Raw genomic sequence first — 20,473 nt, forward strand, 5'->3', positions numbered from 1 at the left:
GTTAGCAGTAAATAAAAAATTAGCATTTAAAATTGCTAAAATGAGTGGCATTTTCTTCCCCCCCCCCCAACGGGAGCAAAAAGTACCAGATACTTGATCATTCTAATATTCCGCCCCCCACCCACGGTACATTGCAAAAGAAGGTGAATTTGTAGCATGGACTGACAAGGCCAGTTGAAATACTATTTAGTTTCAAAACATTGTAGTGCATACAACTATATCGAGTTATTTTCCTTTGAGAAGTTCCTTTTTAGGTGCAATTTTTTTAATCCATAGCTCCCTTGTAGAACGTTATAATCTACATTTGTTTTTTCATTATCATATTCCTCCAGTTATTGTCATACCTTGCAAATTTTGTTTTTAGACTTGTATCTTTCTAGGCCTGTCTGACTTTGTGTCTTCATTTCATCACCCTTTCTGCCTTCTTTTACCCAAAGACTGCAAACTTTAATCTCTCAGTTCTGAGGGTTAATTCATCGTGAATGTTTTTGCTGTATCTCACCTGAAAAATGGCTATTTTTAGTGTTCTTTAGAGCCTATTTATATTGCCTTCTCTTAAGGTATTTTTTTTTTCAGCTACTTTTATTTTATTTTTTAAAGATTTATTTTTATTCATACAGAACTGAGGTACAGGCCAGAGATGTGGAGGGTGAGAGGCTTCACCAGAGACAGAGTGGGGAGCAGAACAGGCAGATCGAGGAAGCACACTGCTGAGGGGAGCAACGGGCAGGCAGGAATTGAACTCATGCGGAAGTGGCTTAAGCTTCTCAGTGCTGTGCTTTAACCCGCTGCGCCACCAGGGAGGGCCTATTTTATTTTTTTAATAATATGTTTATTTTTACATCATTTTGTACATTTTTTTTTCATCTCAATTGTAATCCCTGTGGGTTTCCTATCACCGAGTCACCCGTGCGTCATCACCATAGTCCCATGCACTGCCTCCACCCCCATTTTTGATCCCATTCCCCACTCCACCCCCACAAAATGTCTCTGGTATATGGCTGTTCATTATTCTTACTATTTTCTCGCCTGGTCCATTATACTCCTGCTATGAGCGAAACCATCCAATATTTTTCTTTCTCTTTCTGGCTTATCTCACTAAGCATGGTCTTTTCCAGCTCCATCCAAGTTGCTGCAAAAGACATGTGTTTCTTTTTTTTTTTTGGTTGCAGAGTAATATTCCATTGTATATATGTACCACATCTTTTTAATCCAGACATCTAGTTTTGGGCATTTGGGCTGCTTCCATGTTTTTCCAATTGTAAATAAAGCAGCAATAAACATGGGGGTGCAGCAGAAAACTTGTGCAACATATAGTTTGTTTTGTTTATTTTAGTCAAGCTTAAAACATGGAATAAAACAAACTGGAGCCCTGTAACACAAGCTGTGGGGCAAGACTGGCTTTTTCACACTGCCAGCAGGAGCTACTGGAAAAGTGGTGGTGGTTTTCCACCCAGTCCAAAGTTGCTGTCTGTGGGCAACCCTTACTTTGCTCTGCCCAAGAACACTGCTTGCAGGCTCTTCAGGCTGCAGCTGGTGGCACGTACTATCTGCCACCAGTGGCCCCACTGGGTCAAAGGCTGCAGGCAGAGGCCAGCAGTGTTTGGGGACAGCTGTGGTTCCTCTACCAGGGCATGCAGCCCCTGGCTCAGGGTTCCAGGGAGTAGCATGGGGCCCCACTGGGACAGCTCCATCGCTGTTGCCTCCAGCTGTAGGCAGTAGAGAGATCCAGGGAGTCTCAGGCTGCCTGGCTTGTAAAATGGACACATCAGGTGCAAGATATGAGCTGATTGATGCTTTGGCCCCATCAGCCATTGGACTGAAAATGATCAGACTTGTAGGTGGGGCGCTCTGAAAGAGGATTTAAGGCAGGGCACATGCCAGTTTGGGAATCTCTGTTTTGACCTCCCAAGAAGAAAGCAGCAGCATTCAGGAGCTGACCTCCCAAGTGAAGCTGAAGAACTCTGCAGAGGTGTGGTATCGGCTCCTGCCTTCAGTCTGCCTCTTGACATCACTCTAAAGGAGCACCAAAGGCCCTGGGCCTGGTGTTTCAAAGAGCTGTTTGTTGGTGTGGGCCAACAACATATAACAGTTTTCTAACACCACCTGCTACTGGTCAGGTGTCCAGCACTGTTGACAGGTGACTGGCTCTGTCCGTGTCACTTGAGAACTGTCTACTGCCTCTGTCCATCATGACCTCCTGGTGATGTTTCCTCTGTTGCCATCTGTTCTGCCATCCTGTACTGTCCATCCAAACTTCAGACTTGCTGGTTGCTGTGGTGTCATCTCAGCAGTCCCACTGTGGTGAGTTGGGTCCATCTTTGGAAGTTTGGGACACTATTTGGGGTGAGATAGCTGGTCACTTGTAGACTTATAAACTTAGTTTCCCCTGGTTTTTAGATGATCCCCATTGTTACAGTTCCCTGAGCCTTATGTTGCAATTGTGTGCATGGATGAAGAACCCACAGTGACCTGTCCTCTATTATGCCCAGTCCTTTGAGGCTGTAGCCCCCCCATAGCCCCATGCTGTAGCACTCTTTTATAACCCCCTCAAATATTTTTTAAGATTTTTTAAGCATTCAGAACTGGGGTTCAGGCCAGAGGTGCAGGAGGTGAGAGGACTCACCAGAGACAGAGTGGGGAGCAGAATAGGCAGATGTACCAAAACACATTGCTGAGGGGAGCAGCAGGCGATCTAGGAGAGGTCTGCCACACCGTGTCAGTCAGCTCCCAGGCAGGGGATCCAACTAGTGCTGCAGTGGCTGTGGCAACCCTATAGTGCAGTGCTTTAATCTGTTGCACCACCAAGGAGGGCTCCAATATTTTTTCAAATATAGTAAGACTTCTGAAATACACATAACTCACAGCAAATGATTTTCCTTATGAAATCGTCCATGGTGGTAGGGTGGTATATGAGCTTAAACCAGATTTTTCTAAAGCTGAGACAAATTTAGTCTAATGTTACTGTTTTAACTCTGAAGCTGTTGTCAATGCGTCTAGCTTCTGGGTGGTGTTTTAAAAAATGGTCTCTCTTGAATATGTGGGTCTGGAAATTGTGTGGTTTGGAGACAAGCACGCTGTATTAGGTTTCTAGTTGGTTAACTTTTATTTTAAGCTTGTAGATAGGTTGCTGCCTTGCTTGATTTCCAATATTAATGGAACCAGTAATCAACTGTGCATATTAGACCAACCTAAACATTAGTGTTGTCAGTGTTGAAATCAGTGTTTCCCATCTTTTATTTAGCGTACAGGCACAATCTACTTGGTTTATGCATTGCAGTTTTCTCTAGGAAACAACCAAGTCCTATGTTCTCAGTCCTATGATGTCAGGCAAGGGGAGTGAGGATGGGGGTGCAAGTAATTGTACCACCACAGAAGTCTGCACTGGTTTTTGAAGACAATTTCCAGATAAAGAGGAAGTGATTTTTTTGATAAGTAAAAGAAACAAAACAACTAAAATTTAACATGTTTAGTGAGCCTGCAGTATAATTAACCTCATAGAATTATTTTCACACCTGTTTGCCTTTAGTTGCCCTGGATGTCAGAATAGACATCTGCTGTCTTCTCTGTTAACCAAACTTCAACCACTTACAATTGTTGGGGGGAAGGAATAAAATTGCTGTAGTTCTGGACACTTCCACCTTTTTCCTGAGATAAATCTGGTTACACCAAGGAGAAAAATCTGTATCATTTTCATAGTAAGGAAAAACAGAATTAATTTTTATGCTACATATATTCTCAAAATTGTGGTTTTCTGTCTTAAGAGCAGATAAAAATATTGAGTCAGTTTTACTGTTGAAATTCAACACTTGTGAATTTAAAACATCTTTTATTTTCTTGGGGCCTATAATTAGGGCATAACCTTTTAATCAGCTTTAGAAATAAAAGTAAACAAATGATGACTTATATGAACATCAGTTAGAATTTAATTTAAACAAAGGTTTCCATGAATAATGAAATTGCCCATTGGGGGAGGGTAGCGCATGCACTTAGACTTCTAGGGCTAGGACAAATTTAGTCCATTATATATGAAACTTATTTGAAGCCGTTCAGATTTCCATTTATAAGAAATTTCAGGGGGACTAGTAAAAAACAAAGACAACCTCCTGTTTCCCACATCTTATCTAAAATACTCAGTGTTAGAGCAACTTGATTTAGGAAACCATGTCTTACCTCAATCACAAAAGGTAATTTCAGGGACATGTGGGTTACTTGTGTTTGTGGGGAGGTGTAGCTTCAAAGAAAGATGAATTTGAAGTAGGCAATCTATTGGGCACCTAAAACTGCTGGAGAGAAGTAAATCTGGGTATGACCTGAAAGTAATCTGGAGATAGGGTGGGGTTTATAGATGGAAGATTAGTTACATGTTAATCACTTGAAATTTGGATTTCTTAAGCTATCTCCTCTGCTTTGTGTTTGAAATTTTTTATACTAGGTAAAGAAAAAACCTTACTTTGTAACTGGTCATCTGAAGAGGAAATATTTGTGAAGTTAGTGAGAGTTAAGGTTTTTAATTTTTTTTTTTTTTGTGCCTTGTATCCTGAAAAGAGGGTTTTAAGGTCTATCAGGGCTTTCTTAAGGTATCTGGGGGGAAAGCTTATAGAGTAGTGAGAAACTAATTCTTAAAATTCTATAATTCTCAAAATTCTAAAGAATGTTCACTAGTTATGTGAAGAGAATTGTAATTATATTTCATTTCAATCAAATTTTGTTGATCTGCCATTCACATACAAAATATTTGGGGTGTATCACTTCACACCTTGACATGTGCACACACTTCACTCACCTACTTCCAAGGTTCTGGGGCTATCACGCTGGCACCTCTCCGCCTTCCCTCCTTTTTGTAAGCACATTTTTCGCAGAGTGAGTTAAATGTCATGGCCCAATAAAATGATTTTATTGAGCCATGAGATTTATTTGTAGTTGAAACTAATTGAGTTGAGTGAACCTTTTCAGGTTTTACTGCTTCACTATTTCCCTAATAATCACCACCTTGAGCTCACTTTTCTCATGCAGCTGCCAGAGGGGAGCCTGCAAACCAGAAAATCATTAACTTTGAACAGTTATTTGTTGTTTTTCTTGGTAGGTAACTTGTGTCACTTACTAGACCTGTCGGGAAACAGTGGAGAAGGGATTGATGGAACAACATTGAGGTTAAACTGAATCAATTCTTAAGCATTCAGACCACTCAATGTTTTATTTTGGCCACACATTATTGACTAATAGTGCTGATTTACTGGTGTTATATGGATGTTCAGAACCATCACCTAATCAAATAACAAATCTTTTCTTGTAAACTTTATAGCTTTGCCCAACTATGTAATACAGGATTTTCAAATTGTTTGCAGGATTGAATAAAAATTCTTCTACCCTACTATTAGGGTATTAAAGTTCTAGACTTAAAGGAACTGTTTCATTTCCTTGCTGGCAAATTGGCCAGCTCAAAATAAGTTTTTTTTTTTAACCCTGTTTCAGTTAGGTATGAATAAGTTGTAGACACCTGCTTTACAGCATTTTGGCTATAATACACATTTAATCCTGTACTGCACACTTAAAAGTCTGCTAGGAAGGAAGATCTTATGGAATCCTTATCACAGTAAAATGAAAAAATATATAATTCTACCATATGTATAACTACCAAAAAAAAAAAAACCACCACCTTTATATTCAGTTTTGCTTGACTCAGCTGTTGAACTTTGGTTTAATTTTCATTTATTCCTTTAACTGTGCTGACATAGCTTTACCTACCCAAGAAGTCTTTCTTCTGTTTTTTTTTTAAGTATGTTATAGAATTGGCTTTTGTTAACCTTGTTCTTTTTCTTTACTCAATGCTTTTTCTCCCCTAATATTTTATGAAATATTTTAAGCATACAGAAAAGTTGGAATTATTGTGCAGTGAACATCCATATATACACCACGTAGATTCTGCAGTTAATTCTTTACTGTACTTGCCTTTCTCATATCTGACTATAGATCCTTATTTTTGATGTATTTACAAAGAAAGCTGCAGGCTTAAGTACACATTGCCCCTAACCATTTAAGCATATAGATAGACAGACAGATAGATAGATAGATAGATAGATAGATAGATAGATAGATAGATAGATAGATAGAGAGAGAGAGAGAGATAGAGAGAGAGATAGATGGATGAAGAAAAGTACCAGTTTCCCTCACTATGTGCAAGTAGAGCTTCAGAAACTTTGTGAACTTCGTTAACCTAATTGCTAAGAAGAATTTGTTAAAGTTTATGGGAATATTTCTGAGTATTTCCAGGCCCATAAAAAACCCTTCCAAATCCTACCAAATAATAAAAAATCTAAACAAGAACATAAAGCAGGAGTGACAATAACTACACAGGCTGTTTCATGAAGTAGTTCCAGAGCATCGCCCTTGGAGATGCTGCCCCTTCTGCTCAGGCCGTGCTGCTGCGACAGTATCTTCATAAGAAAATGCTGAATGGTAGTTTTAGCAAAAAATCCTCTTGTAAATTCTTTCAGTAAAAGAACAGATAGTAATGTAAGGCTTTTCATAAAACCAAAGTGGCATAAGGCAAATTTTTGAAAAGTGGGGGATACCTGTGTGTGGTCCTTTGTGTAAGACTTTATTTAGCATAATGTGTTTGGGATTTATTTATGGTGCCCATGTCAATAGTGCCTTCTTTTTTTCATTGTGTGGCTAGGCCATCATTCGTAAACATCTTTGTGAGCATGTGTTTTGTAAAATAGAATTTCAGTATCATAGGATAGTTGTTTTATGAGGAAACTCAGGGCATTTTTCTAAAAGGACTGTACCATTTTACACCCCCACTGGCAATGTATGAGAATTCCAGTTGTTTTTCATTTCATCCCCATCAAGATTTGGTGGTGTCAGTCTTTTTGACTTTCGTCAGCTATAATATTCCTGTTTGATGTAAGTCCATATCATTTGTGTTTTTATTATTGAGCTAGGAAATTTTGTATATACTGGTTGCAGATCTTTTTTCAGATACATTACTACCTTTTATATTGTCTATTTATCTAACCAATGTTTAAATGTTATATGAACAGTGACACTTAAAATAATTATGCCAGGACTTGCAGGTGAGTTATTTGACAGAAAGTCAAATTGTTCTGATATACTAATCTATGCTCTGGTGGCCTAAGTGTTAACGTTAATCATTTAAATACAAAGATAAAACTTCAGGAACCTGAATTTGTTAGGGGGAAGCTAATTGCTTTAAAATCTTTTCCCACAAAGTAGCTCTTAAAATGTCAGTTGATACTCAGATTATACCAGTTCAATAATGACCAATTTAACTTCAAGTTATGTAGTCTTCTCCAGGACTCATAGATTGTAACTGTTTTTTGTACAACATGTATCATACTTTAGGTGTGCAATGAAGAACAAATAATTTCCAGGATATTTCTGCAAGTTTTCTCAATGAGATGAGCTATAACTTTATCTCTGGTATACTCATTCCTACATGTTATCATCTCAGTTATTTATGAATGTATATTCAATTTTTAAATATTTAATAGTCACAACTTTATTTAATTACAAATATAAAAATTAGAATGGTATTAACAATGTTTATTCTCATGTACTTTTCAAAATATAGTGGATTATGTAGCTCTTAACTGTTTTTGCTGATTAAATTGTAGTGGAAAGCCCATTGTTGCTCATAATTATTTATTAATAATAGGTGGCTATAAATAATTGCATTGGAAAAGGAGGAACAAAACACCTTAAGTCTGAGCAGCCATACATTTTGGGGCAAAAAGTAAATGCTTTATTTTTGTTTATATTGAAGCTAAAAATACACAAAATCATTTTATTGTACAAGATCCTTTTAACACATTAAAGGATGACACTAACTTTGCACTTCTTACAGAAAGTATTTAAAAATAATAGTTACTCAAGGAGGTTTTAACTTTTAAAATAGTAATTTCTTTAAAGCCGAAATGCCAGTTACACAAACTCATTTGGAATTTTCCTTATTTTTATGATTAAGCTTGTGAGATATCATTTTAACCTGAAGTTTGATGCAAACATTTCCTGTATGGTGATATGTGACTGGGGCTGCCAACGAGGCTAAAACACTGAGTTACACTGCCTATTTTTTCTAGCATTTTTTATCTTTTACCAAATGTTAGCTTCATTCTTTGTTTTGAACATGAAGAAATGCATCATCCTCAATTTCAACTCTATTTTTGAGAAATCTTGAAATAGAATCCTGTGAAGTCTTAAATATTGACATTTTCTTGAACACTACACTGGGGTGCATTCCTGTGTTATAATAAACAAAGACCAGTTAAAATGCTTTCACTTGGAAAGCTGTAGTTATCCTTATCTGAACTGAAATGTCCTTGAGAAATCCTGTGTCCTTGTGATTGACATGAGAGAACATATGGATTTACTTTTATTATATTAAAGGAGTAGTTTGGACATTAAGATTTTAAATTTAATAATTTATGAAATTAGATTGCTTCTTATATTAAGCAAATTATAGATGAGTGCTTTAACCCTGCATGAATTCCCACAATATTCATTTTAGTGCCCTGGGCTTCACTGAGGCTGTTACAAATCAGTATTCTGACTGCTTCTCCTGCTCAAGTAGCCAAAGTACAATTAGCATTCTCCTACTGGACAATAGGCGACATGGCTTTGGTTATTTAAACTGAGTGCTTTGTACATGTTGTAAAAGGAAGTCTTCCAAGCTTGTGTGACCACCTTATATAGGAAATACCTAACCTGAACATGTGATTTCTCAGTGACCTGAAAATTCAGCTAGCGACTGCCATCACCCTTTTAGAATCTGCTAGCAGAGATACTTCTCTCCCCTCCTTTACTCTGTGAAGGTTGGGACTTTCCAGTCCCTGCTGACAGCCTAATTGTCACAGCCTCTGCATCATAAAGTGTCATTTTTTATGGATAAAGTAAGGCTTGGGAAGCTAATTCTGAGTTTTATGACAAACTGTTTGAAATCGGAATGTTTTACTAATTAAATATGAATATTTAGGTGTTGTCATTATGGTTGATCCTAAATTCAGTGCCTAAATATGGTGTTAGTGAAAGTAGTCTTGGGAGCCTCGACAGGCCTATTCCAGCATGGCTGCTATGGTTCCAAGCATGTTTGAAGCTGGATTTGAGGCTGCAGAGAAGAATATGGACTCCTTGGGGAGTGATGGAAATATTCTGTATCTTGATTTTAATGGTTGTTGCAGGGATGTGTATATAACTGTGACAACTCATTGAATTGTGCACTTTAAATGAATGCAGATAACTGCACACAAATCATTCCCCAATAAAGTTGATAATAGAAAAAAACCCCTTGATTTCAAAGAACATTTTAATTACTTTACAAGCAGACAAGAAACTTGTTATTTTATAATTGTGCCTGTCAAAGTGCCTGTTGCTTGTGAGTTAGCACTTGAAAAAATTTTTTTTTTACTGAAGCAGAACTCAGCTTAAACATCCAGCCTTTCACTAAATATTGATCTAAAATTATGATTACCTGTTTCTAAACATTTCATCTTATAGACTTGTGATTTATTACCATTGAGGAGGTTCAGATGGTTTTATGGGTTTTGAAAGTCCTCTCAAAGAGAATGACCACAGTGGTCTGAGAAATGGCAGCGTCTGATACGGGTGCAGCTTTTAAGGAGACGACTTTGAACAACACTTTTTGGTTTTGACAACATTCATTTGGATGCACAAATTTGGCATGTTTGTGAAAATGTTTTTCTCATTATTTTATAATTTCACTTTATATTTTATTTCAGATTTATGATACTGAAATATGACACCAGACACATCTGTCTTTCTTACTCTCCCCAATTTTTACCTTTATGACAAGTTCATTTATTCTTAGATAAAATTTGGAGAAATCAGTTCCGCCAACAATTGGCCACATAATTTACAAAATTTGATGATACTACACAACTTAAAGTGTAACTTTTGTATGAGTCTTGATGGGATGAACTTATAAATAGTGATTACAGGTGAGAACATGCTACAGTCTGAAATCCAAATTAAATATGGCCCAATCTACAAATGATTTTCAGAGGCCTCCCTGGTAGCCTAGGGATTAAGTCTCAGCCCTAGCACCATGAGGGCCCACATTTTTGGCCTGAGTTTGAGATCCCTCTCTTGTTTTGCCTGCTCGTCCCCTTTGCAGTGTATTTCAGTGGATCTGCCTGTTCTGCTCCCCACTCTGTGTCTGGTGAATCCTCTTAGCCCCTGCCGCCTCTGGCCTGTACCCCAGTTCTTCTATACAAATAAATAAAATAAAGATATTTCAACAAATGAATAATTATTTTTAAAAACTAAAAAAAAAAAGATGTACAGGTTGTTCAGAGCTACTCTGTATACTGTTTACATTTATGAATTTTTTTGAGAGAGAAAATGGTGGTGTTAATGTTCTAGGCCAGAAACTACATTTTTTTTTTTTTTTAACTTGGAAACTCCATCTCAATTTAGTCATCTAAATGGTTTGACAATTTGGTGGTTTAACCTGTGATTTAAAATACTTCACCAGAGTTGTCTTAACTTTGAAAGTATTTCCATCTTTCCTATCACCATCTAAGTATCTCAAATACTCCCTGCAAAATTCCAAAGTCTCTTTTTTGCCTTGCCTTCCAAGATACAGTTTTAATAGCTACATATGGTTAGAGAAGTGTCAAGAGAGTTTCTAGATTGGAGCATAATTGGTGGCAATAAATAGTTGGGGAATATATTCAATTTTGTGGGATTACACATAAAAAGACCAAACCCAACTTAACTGTATTTGTACATGGCTGGACATTTAGGCTAGAATTTAAAGGCACACTGCCACCTACTACTTCAACTGCCACTGAGGATGGTGCCTAGGTATGTGTGTGTGAGTGTGTGTGTGCATGTAACATCTCAGGGACTGGCTGTAATTCCTGGGATATTAAGTTGTCCTGAAACCTGCTTATAAACTCAAATTGCAGACTGTGCTGCAGAGCAGTGAAAATGACCTTCAAACTCCAGACCATTCTTACCTTTTAAAAAATCTTTACTGGTTCTATCAAGTACTTTAGCATTGTAAAGAAGGCCTTTCTTTTAGGGTGGGGGAGGACAGGAGGGTTGATAACACGGGTCAAAAGGTGGGCGTTCTGTTACTGCAAAAATCATCTATTTGTATAGTAACAGGAAGTTCCTACAGAGCTTTCACGACTTTTCCCATGAGGTAAGAAATCTAGCTTTGGGTATTAGGGCATTCTACTTCATTTAATATATAGACAGTTTCATTTTAAATATGTACATGTTTCCCAAGTATTGCAAGCACTGATAGTATGGTGTTTGAAGGAAGAAAGAACACAACTCACATCCAATGAACAAGTTGCCAGCTGCCTGCCTCCTTTCAACAATAAACTCATTTGTTTCTTAGTAACCATACACTTTTCCACTTTCTAAAAGTAAAGCTTTCAAAATCATCCATATGCCAGCACCTTCTTCCTGGGGCCTCCATGCAGCAGGTCGATGGAAACTCCAGACCATGTATCATCATAGAAAGAGTAATATCTCAATTATTCAGTAACTCTGAAGTATGCAGACTAAATTCACCAAAAAAAGTATACTTTTTTTTTTTTATACAGGTTAAGTTCTTCTGGCTTTTATATGCTTTATATTTTTCTTCAAATCAGAAACACCCAAACCCTGACAGAACTCACTATTAATGGTTGCACTACAGTGGATGCAGTCAGGTGTATTTAAGCCATTCCTCACCACATCTCAGGAAGTTTCTTTCCATTGAAAAGTTATTTTTGCTTCCCCTCACTTCAAAATGATTCAGTAATTTACCAAGTGGGATGAAGGCCAAGGCGTAAGCAATCATATGCTATTAATTTTCAGTGTGTGTGTGTGTGCGTGCACACGCATATACACAGACAAGGTTCTCACTTTACAAACATGCCCCCAAAAGCAATGCAAGCCCAAACCACATCTTTTGGAGAAAGTGATTGATAAAGTCATTTGGAAATACAGTAAAAATAGCATGTCTGTACTTATGTTCATATTTAATTCAGTTTCCGGTGGCTAATTCTATACCAACAAAGCAGATATTTGGAAAAATTATAGCGCTCAAGCAGGCCAAAAAGACAATCTAAAATACAAAGAGATTTGAGGTAAAGCTGACAAGTAGGATTGAAGAGATTATTTAAATAAGCTGAACATTCACATCAACTTCTATTGGCTGTGTTTATACAAGCATTCTGTTTATTAGCTCTGTTTTGGAAACTTGATTATCAAACCATTATGCTCAGTTTTTCCTATGTACCTTTAAAAAGGAAAGAATATCTGCTTAACTTCAAGTACTTTTTACATGATTGTTTCACAAGCTAAGGTCTGGGCCATTTAAACTGTTATACAAAGCACCACTTGATTCTCACCCACGAGGTAATATGAACATCAAATGGCTATTTATATTTTCTGTCTAATTACATGAACTCATATTTTCACTGAAATTCCCAGTAAAATTTTCAGGGAAGATTTGTACTGCCATAAAGACCTATAAAAGTTATTATAGAAAAAGTATTTATTTATTTTTCTAACTCATTCAAAAGTTGGAGGACCTAGAGTTTTCTTTAAGGTTCTTTAATCATATTGTAGACAGATGTTTTGAACATAGCTAAGATGGTCTTAATGAAGTCCTAGTGGAGTGAAAAATGATTATGGAAGCCAGAAAGAACTGAAGTTTTCCAATATTCCCATGTAATTGGACAGAAGCGCAACTTGTAGCATTTATATCCTAGTAAAATGTGGTATCTTCCCAAAATGATAATTTTCAATTTGGGACATTTTCTGTCTTTTTACTTCACTGGACTTAAAGCTAGCCATGGACGAGATTTTTTAATATGAATCATTTTATAATATAACTCAGAGATTTGAGGGTAATACTTTTACCTTTATTACCAGGGAGACTTTATTTATGATGGAACCCAACAAGGGAGAACAGATGTCTGGATGTGATAAGGAAGCCAACTGTAGTGAAGGTGAACTGTGGTATAATAGACAAGTGGTAAAGCTTTCTTGTGTCATATTTGGAGTGATGTTTACATTTGAATATGTCAGTCTGAAATCTGTGAAGTTCATGGTATCGTAGGCAAGTGAACCAAAAGTACTTATAGTGGTCATTCCATTTTCACATCTTCAATGTGTATTTACTTAATAAATGTCTTGTTTCTATGATCCAAAAGATTTGAGATTATTGACTAGCTCTGTGAAACTAAATGAGTCATTGTCCTTCTTTGCCTCTTTTTTTTTTTTTCCTATTTGTAAACTAAGAGGTTGGAATTGAGTATACATCTTCTGTAAGACTTCCTTTTCACTTAAAATTTTTATTTTTATGAATTCCTCCTCAAATTTCATCTTGTCTGGAGTAAGAAGACATAATGCGTAAGCATTTAATTTGAAATGATCCAAAATGGGATGACCACTATAAATACTTTCTTGATAGTAGCTGATTGAGAGGGTAGAGAGGTGAGCATAAATCTTTTTCCCTTCATAGTTTATACTCTTAATCAAAATGTTGGTGTCATCAACATAGAAATTAGGGCAATTGTGATTTAATTGTCAATAGTTAACTCACTTCAATGCATAAAAAGTTAGGCCTCAAAGTAGTGAAGTGTAAAGCCCAACTTGCAAAGGCAATAATACTGAGAAGATCTGAAAAATAATATTTTGCATGTGAAATATGACATTGGCTCATTTCATTAGTAGAGATTGGCTACTATGATTTATTTGACTATATTTCCATATTCTAATTCATATATCCAATATATGTATATGTGCATGTGTGTGTGTATACATGTTCTTGGCTTATAGAACGTAACTGAGAGGAGACTATATTTTCGAGTATGACTCTATATCTAGGTACCCTTATTTTCTGCCAAATGGAGAAGTAACTGCAAGAACAATTTTTTGATAACTGAGGTTATCAGAAATACATGCCTTTGTGAGAAAGACATATTTTTCTTTTCATGAAATAGGGCCATGTATTGATTTTTGGCACCCTCAATATGAGTTAGGAATGTTGCCCAGATACTATTTGTTATTCAGTGTGATTTTGACATTTGGAAAAATTGAATCTGTAACATAAGAAACCTTTCTTCTGTTATTGATGTCAAGGCCATTTGTGATAGTCCCACTTAGAGAAGCAAGAGGGAAGTTGGATTTCAGTAAATGATCACTTCAGATATGATCAATGAATTTTGGGGGAGCAAGATCTTCTCAAGTGAGTCTTCTTCATGCAGGCAAGCTGTTCTGTTGAACACTTCACTGGATCTGAGCCTAATTCTTTAGCAACTCTTCCTGTTCCCTCCTCTGATCCCTCCCTACACACCCAATTTTCCTCTTCTTAATGTGGAATATTTTGACTATCCATCACCAAAGTTACACAAGAAATGGGAATCAGTTCAAACAGAACCCACATTGTCAAAAGCTATTTCAGAGGCACATTTACATTGTTTGAAAATGATTCATTGCACTTTGACCAGAAAGCATATGCGTGAATCTGGAAGGATTCCTATTGCTATTGACATTTACAAGGACAAGGTGACATCCGATTAACTCTCTTGCTTTTCTGGGCTCCACAGTGTTTACTTAATCTCCAGGACCCAGACCTAAGGGTGCTTCCGGTCATGTATTTGAGTCCAAATTGGGGGTAGATACTTTTGGGCTAATATTGATAATAAAACACTCTTCCTGAGAAGGTTATGTTCTGGTGGTGATCAGAATATGCATTATTGACTTCATTTTTTAACCTACATCTTTGTATTCTGACAAGGTTCTCAAATTCTGTCAAAGAATTTTTTGAGTGTATAAATGGAGCTTTCTTTGAAGACAGTAGAATTTGGATCATGTTTATTATTTCATGGATTAGCTAGGGTTATTATGTTATATATCTAACATAAGTTTACACATGCAATTCCACTGCCCCCAATGAATAGTAAAACTGCAACCTGAATCAGGTTTTCTAAACCTAATTTTTTTTGTGGATCTTTTTTTTTTTTAACCAGAAAGCACTTATTAAAATGGAGAAGATGCGCTTTCTTGATTTTAACACCTCAACAAGATGTCCTTTTCCTGATTAAAAAAATATTCAAATCCCAGCTGTTACCCTAGAAGTGCTTTTGATAGCAGTGATGATTAAAACTATCCACAGTAGATAGAACCCTATAAAGATACCAGCTAATTATTTTTCCTTGTCAATGTATGAGATGTGGTGACTATTGGTTAGAGTGCAGTAGAAGTCTTTAAAAACAGTACACATCCTAAATACTAGCCTCAATACTACCAAATTTTAAAATGTAATAAGTTAACTGAAATATACAAATACAGGAAAGGAAGTCACTAACTTATTAGATATGACATATACTATGGGGTAAATATTCATTGGCACACACTAGGAACCTAACACATTTTTAAGAAACAACTCAACAAGCCCTCACAATAAGGAGAAGCTGTAGTGTTTGAAAACAAAAATAACCAAAATTTTTTAAAAAGCCAATTATACCTAAAAACCACAAGCTGACAATTCTTTGGGAGTCTATTCATTGAACCAGAATGGGCAGCGTGTAGCACTGAAGGACAACAAAGATAGGCAGGTTAGTTGGCCTTATCTGATAGCTGGTGGGGTCTGCTGAGTACATTCCTCAGCCCTGTGGGGAGATGCTGTGAGATCCTGAGGAAGGTCAGGAGTCGGCGGCGCGGCAGCAACAGTAGCGAAGTTGGCACCTGGAGCTTCAAGGAGGCAGGGAAAGAAAAGCAAAGCCAAAGGGGAAGCACCCGATGCACCTCTGCTAGTTAGGGGTAAACACCTGTTCGGTTGGTTGTGAAATGGACTTGGTGTTCATAGGTATAAAAAGGCAAATAATAGTAAGAACAAAAAACAAAAACAGAAACTGGACAAGGTGGCTATAAAAGATAGTGAAAATAATAGGAGTTTCACTCTCCTTTGGGGGGAGGGTGGGGCAGTGAGGGAACCATATTCTATGTCATCTCTGAGAGCAAGGAAATTACAAATTTTCAGTTGAGTTCAAGGACAGGTATTAGGAGCTTGACTTAAAGCCGAGTTGTAACTTGTTCTTCCTGTCCATCCCCCCATTTGTGCATGAGCAGGTCACAAGCCTCTCCCCAAGTTTCAAATACATCCTCTGAGGAGTCTAACAGTTTAGAATTTGAGGAGCAGATGCTGGATGCGCAGTGAAGAGAGCTGGAACAGGCTAGTGGACTTTCACTGCTCTGGGCAGCGCCTCGGGCTTCCCCTAATTCTACCTCACTGAGGTTAGTTTCACTTTGAGAACAGGCCTCTGCTTTCCCTTTCTCCATCTGGGAATATCGGATGTCCTGCCACATATAGTGCTGCTGAACGATTCCATCAGAAATTGTGTACATTGGCTCTGAGCTGGGTTCAGACATATGACCATTGAACTTGGAGAACAGGAGACCCAGTTTCTTGAGAGAAGGACCCATGAAGGAGCGTTTGCTTGATGACTCAGCTTTTGACTTCCCTTGGGCACCACTGGCCCTTGGCATGGTTCTGATGAGCGGTGGCCCGTGGCAGGTTTTTTTCTTGCAGCCTAAATTGAAAGAGACACTCTTGGATTTGGCCCGAGCCCCACCACTGCCATCATTGGTATCATCCCTCTGAGAGAGTTCAGTGCTGCTAGTGGAGAAGCTTCTCCTTGGGTGTTTCCTATTTCCTAATAGGTCAAGCACTTCATATCGAAAACTGGAGATGTCCTGCTTCAGTTCCTGGGGCAAGAAAGAAGACCCATGTTAACAGACCTATTTGTAGCTCAAAATATGCACACTAGGTGTCTTCTGACTTATTCCAGTTTTTCCCTGCTGACAAATCGCAATATACTCAAGCTCCCAGAAAAGCTTCCCATTCCTTCCATTCAGAAAAAGCATATTAATGGTTCGGTTGGCAGGGCTAGCCGCTGGAAAAAATATGCCAGTTGATGAGTGCATAGCCCCCATTAGGAGCACACCAATAACTTCATTCCCACGAGTGCACTGGCTTTTGCAGAAGCATACATATGAAAGGACTGCTGTGGAGGAAATGATCTTAGGAGTCTGAGAGATAAAAGCGAGAAGTGGAAAGTCAGGTGATGAGACTGTTTTGGATCAGGGTTGGGGGCTGTTCATTCAAAGCCTCATGAAACTTGCATCTACAGCGGTCTGCCTAGATACTGGATTGCTCCTTTAACAACTTAAATCTGATCATGGCTCATCCCTGATGAAAACTCTTTAATAACTTGTCGTTGCCTTAGGACAACGTAGAAATGCCATACCATGAGCTATAAGATTTTTCCAAACCTAGGATCTGTCAATCGCACCCATTGTATCTCTTCTCACGCTTTCCAAAGGTTCTCTCCAGTCTACCCGTATGGGCATATCTTGCCTTTAATTGTTCTGTCTGTCTAGAACACTCTTCTTTCTAACTCTTTTTCTGGCTCCACCCTTCGCATGACTTAAATAGCACTTCCTTTGGAAATCCTGTGATAACTCTCAAGTCCCAGTTGAGTTTCCCTCCTCTCTGCATCTCTACTGCACCCTTGAGTTTATCCTGTTAGAGTACTCAATCATGAACATTGTATCTTGCTAGTGTTTGTCTATCATTCCACAAAAGTACAAATGACTGTCTCGTTCAACTCTGTCCCCTAGCTTAGTGTATGAAGCATGGAAGGTTCTCAATTGATGAATTATGTCTGTGAACTGGGAGAGTAGCTTTCTTAAAGCTGCCTTAGTTCCTGGGGCAAGAGAGAAGACACATGTTAAGGGACTAGGTTGTAGCTCAGAATACACACATTGGGCATCCTTTGGCTTAGTCCAGGTTTTGCTTAATGAAAATTATAAAGTACACAAGCGCTCAGAAAAGTTTCATGTTCTTTCAGTACAAGAAAAATATATTAGCAATAAAAATTTTCAGCCAATTGACAGGTTTAGCTAGATCGTTCTTTGTTGTGGGGACTTGTTTTGTGCATTGCAAGGATATTTTAATAGCAACTCCAGTCTTTACCCACTAGATGCCAATAGCACACACATCTCAATAAGGCAAGCAAAAATATCCTGAGGCATTGTCAGATGTGCTCTCAAAATTAAAACTGCCCCTGGTTGAGAACAACTGCTTAAGATTACTGTTGATGGTAGGGTTTCTTAAATATTAGATTTAATAATAAATATTGTTGGCCTTCATCTTACATATTATAAGAAGAACTTGACCTCTCCAGGCATATTCCTTTGGTCTCTTGACCCTCACTACATCATTTAAAACACTCAATTCCACACTGAGAAGCATGCAGAATCCAGAATATTGAAAGAATACAGAGGACAGGTTTCTTTTGTTCATGAAGCTGATTGTGGTGACAGACATTGGTAAAATTTCCCCATCTACTTAGTGAGCGAGAATCAGAATGGTAGCTTGTTTTATTGTATTGTAGGCCACTGAAATTCTATCACCAGACAACTCAAACACCCAAGACTGTGAAGTTTAAGAAATGTGAATTGAGAAACCACCTTATGATTTAATTACCTTAAAATTTTCTTCCGTCAGTCCCTCATTTGTTTTGGAATTTCTTATCATAGCAGCCACATATCTTTTGACTAAATTCCTAATAACTTCCTAGAATTAAAAAAAAACACACACACATAAAAAGATATTCAGTTTCTTTCTGAGACTCTCGGTAAAATGAGAAACACACAGGAAATAAAACATGCTGAGACCATCTTTGTCAAAGAAAATCCTCACAGGATCCAGCCATTCCCTGCAAGAACCCAGTTAAGTCCATTGGCGGAATAAGGAGTTATTATGTGTCTGAATTTGGTGGCAGTGTGGGTTATATATAGTCAAATTTACCCAAAAGGAAAAATTTCCTCTTAAGCAAAAGGTAAATGGATTCACATTTATAGAATAATGAGAGTGTAAAACTCCTTGAATGCTCATAGTCAATATTCTTTGCCTTAAGGCTGGATTAAACTTTAAGTCTCCTAGTAAGATGACAGTTTTCCTTCAGTTTATAAAGCCAAGAAAGTCATTCTTCAGAGTCACTGAGTCTGCTGATTTCAGTGTCATGTAATTACATGGTCAAACTATTTTTCAGAGTCAATTTACACTCCTTTCCCATGGTGTCTTCTGCTACTGAGGCTCTGGGGAACGTCACCCCCACTGCCATTACTTTTTGTATTCCTAATGGTGATCTGCCACTCAATGTCAAGTGTCAGGTACTGTGCCAGAGAACACACATCCAGTCATATATAATCACTCAACCACTCAATTCTCAACATCTCTGAGTTACCATCCTCGTTTGACAGAGGAGATGGAAACTCAGTTGTGTTTGGTGACTTGTCCAAGGTCACACATTTGGCGAGGAATTGCTATGTTTAGTTTTGGCAAGAAAGTCTTACCTGGTAATGTTGATTCTGTATCAGGCTATCCGCATGGCGTTCCTGTAATTGAAAATGCACAAGGAAGTGACCTCAGCAGTCTTTCAGTACCCAACCTGAGTAGCTTGATAAATATTGTGGCTAGAAAATGACATAGGAGATCCTTCCTGACAACACTCCCCCTCCACCCACAAAGTATCTGTAGGCTGGAGTTATTTTGTGATGTTTAAGAAAGGGAATGTCATCATGGAGGAAAGGTAGGAAACAGTTTTGTGTGATCCTATATCTAAAGTATATACAGTGTTGTAAATCAATGCTACCTGAAAAAACCCTTAACTTTTAGAATTAGTTTTTATACTGCAATGTTGAAATACGTCACTTCTAAAATCATTAATATATTTTAAAAAATAGTATAATCCAATAAAAGATAGAGATCAAGAGAGAGAGAGGTTAGAAACACAGATTTTAAAGGCCTTACTGTGAAGCTTCTCAAATTGTGCCTTCTCCGTCTCCCATCAGGGTCTCTTTTGGGGCAGAAAGTGTTGTTGAACCAGTTACCGAGGTATAGAAATGATTTTGGACTAGGGATGATGTTGAAAGGAGGTGGCAAGGTGCCACCTTCATCAAAATAACTCATCCAGAGCTTCGTCCTTGCAAACTTCCACTCAATATCTGCATGATCCTATGAAAGAGAAGAACTCCAGGCATTCAGAATGGGAAAATACAGAATGCACCCTTTCTACAAATTCTACTTGCTTCCATTGTGGGTAACCAGTCAGTAGCTATACAACTCAAATGACACATACATTCTAACCCAGAAATCTTACTTAAATAAATTTATTTTAGCAATATACTTGCAAAAAGATGTGTGTCTAAGGCTGTTAACTGGAGCACCATAGTTTATAATAGCAAGACAATTGGCAACAATCTAAAAAACCAACAGTGGGTGAAAGGTTAAAGAAATGGTATTACATCCACAAAATGGCTCACAGCATATTAAAAATATAGTAGCTCTATCAATATTTATCTAGGAACAAATAGATGTGTAAATGCATTTGTCCATATATGCATACATGACATC

At 37.6% G+C, this 20,473-nt stretch overlaps 1 protein-coding gene across 1 annotated transcript in view; it reads right to left on the minus strand.

The window, feature by feature from the left end:
- Positions 1-10,335: 10,335 nt before the first annotated feature.
- The window catches only part of TRPC5 (transient receptor potential cation channel, subfamily C, member 5), a 227,480-nt gene continuing 217,342 nt past the window's right edge, over positions 10,336-20,473 (minus strand). The window contains exons 8-11 of the mRNA XM_004685718.2: positions 19,871-20,074; positions 19,414-19,455; positions 18,542-18,631; positions 10,336-16,758 (exon numbers count right to left, since the gene is read on the minus strand). Coding sequence (XP_004685775.1) covers positions 16,066-16,758; positions 18,542-18,631; positions 19,414-19,455; positions 19,871-20,074 — 1,029 coding nt within the window. The 3' untranslated portion in view covers positions 10,336-16,065. The remainder of the gene's footprint in view (positions 16,759-18,541; positions 18,632-19,413; positions 19,456-19,870; positions 20,075-20,473) is intronic.

The sequence above is a fragment of the Condylura cristata genome, unplaced genomic scaffold (genome assembly GCF_000260355.1).
Source record: "Condylura cristata isolate star-nosed mole 26May11 unplaced genomic scaffold, ConCri1.0 scaffold00019, whole genome shotgun sequence".
In the NCBI taxonomy this organism is placed as follows: domain Eukaryota; kingdom Metazoa; phylum Chordata; class Mammalia; order Eulipotyphla; family Talpidae; genus Condylura; species Condylura cristata.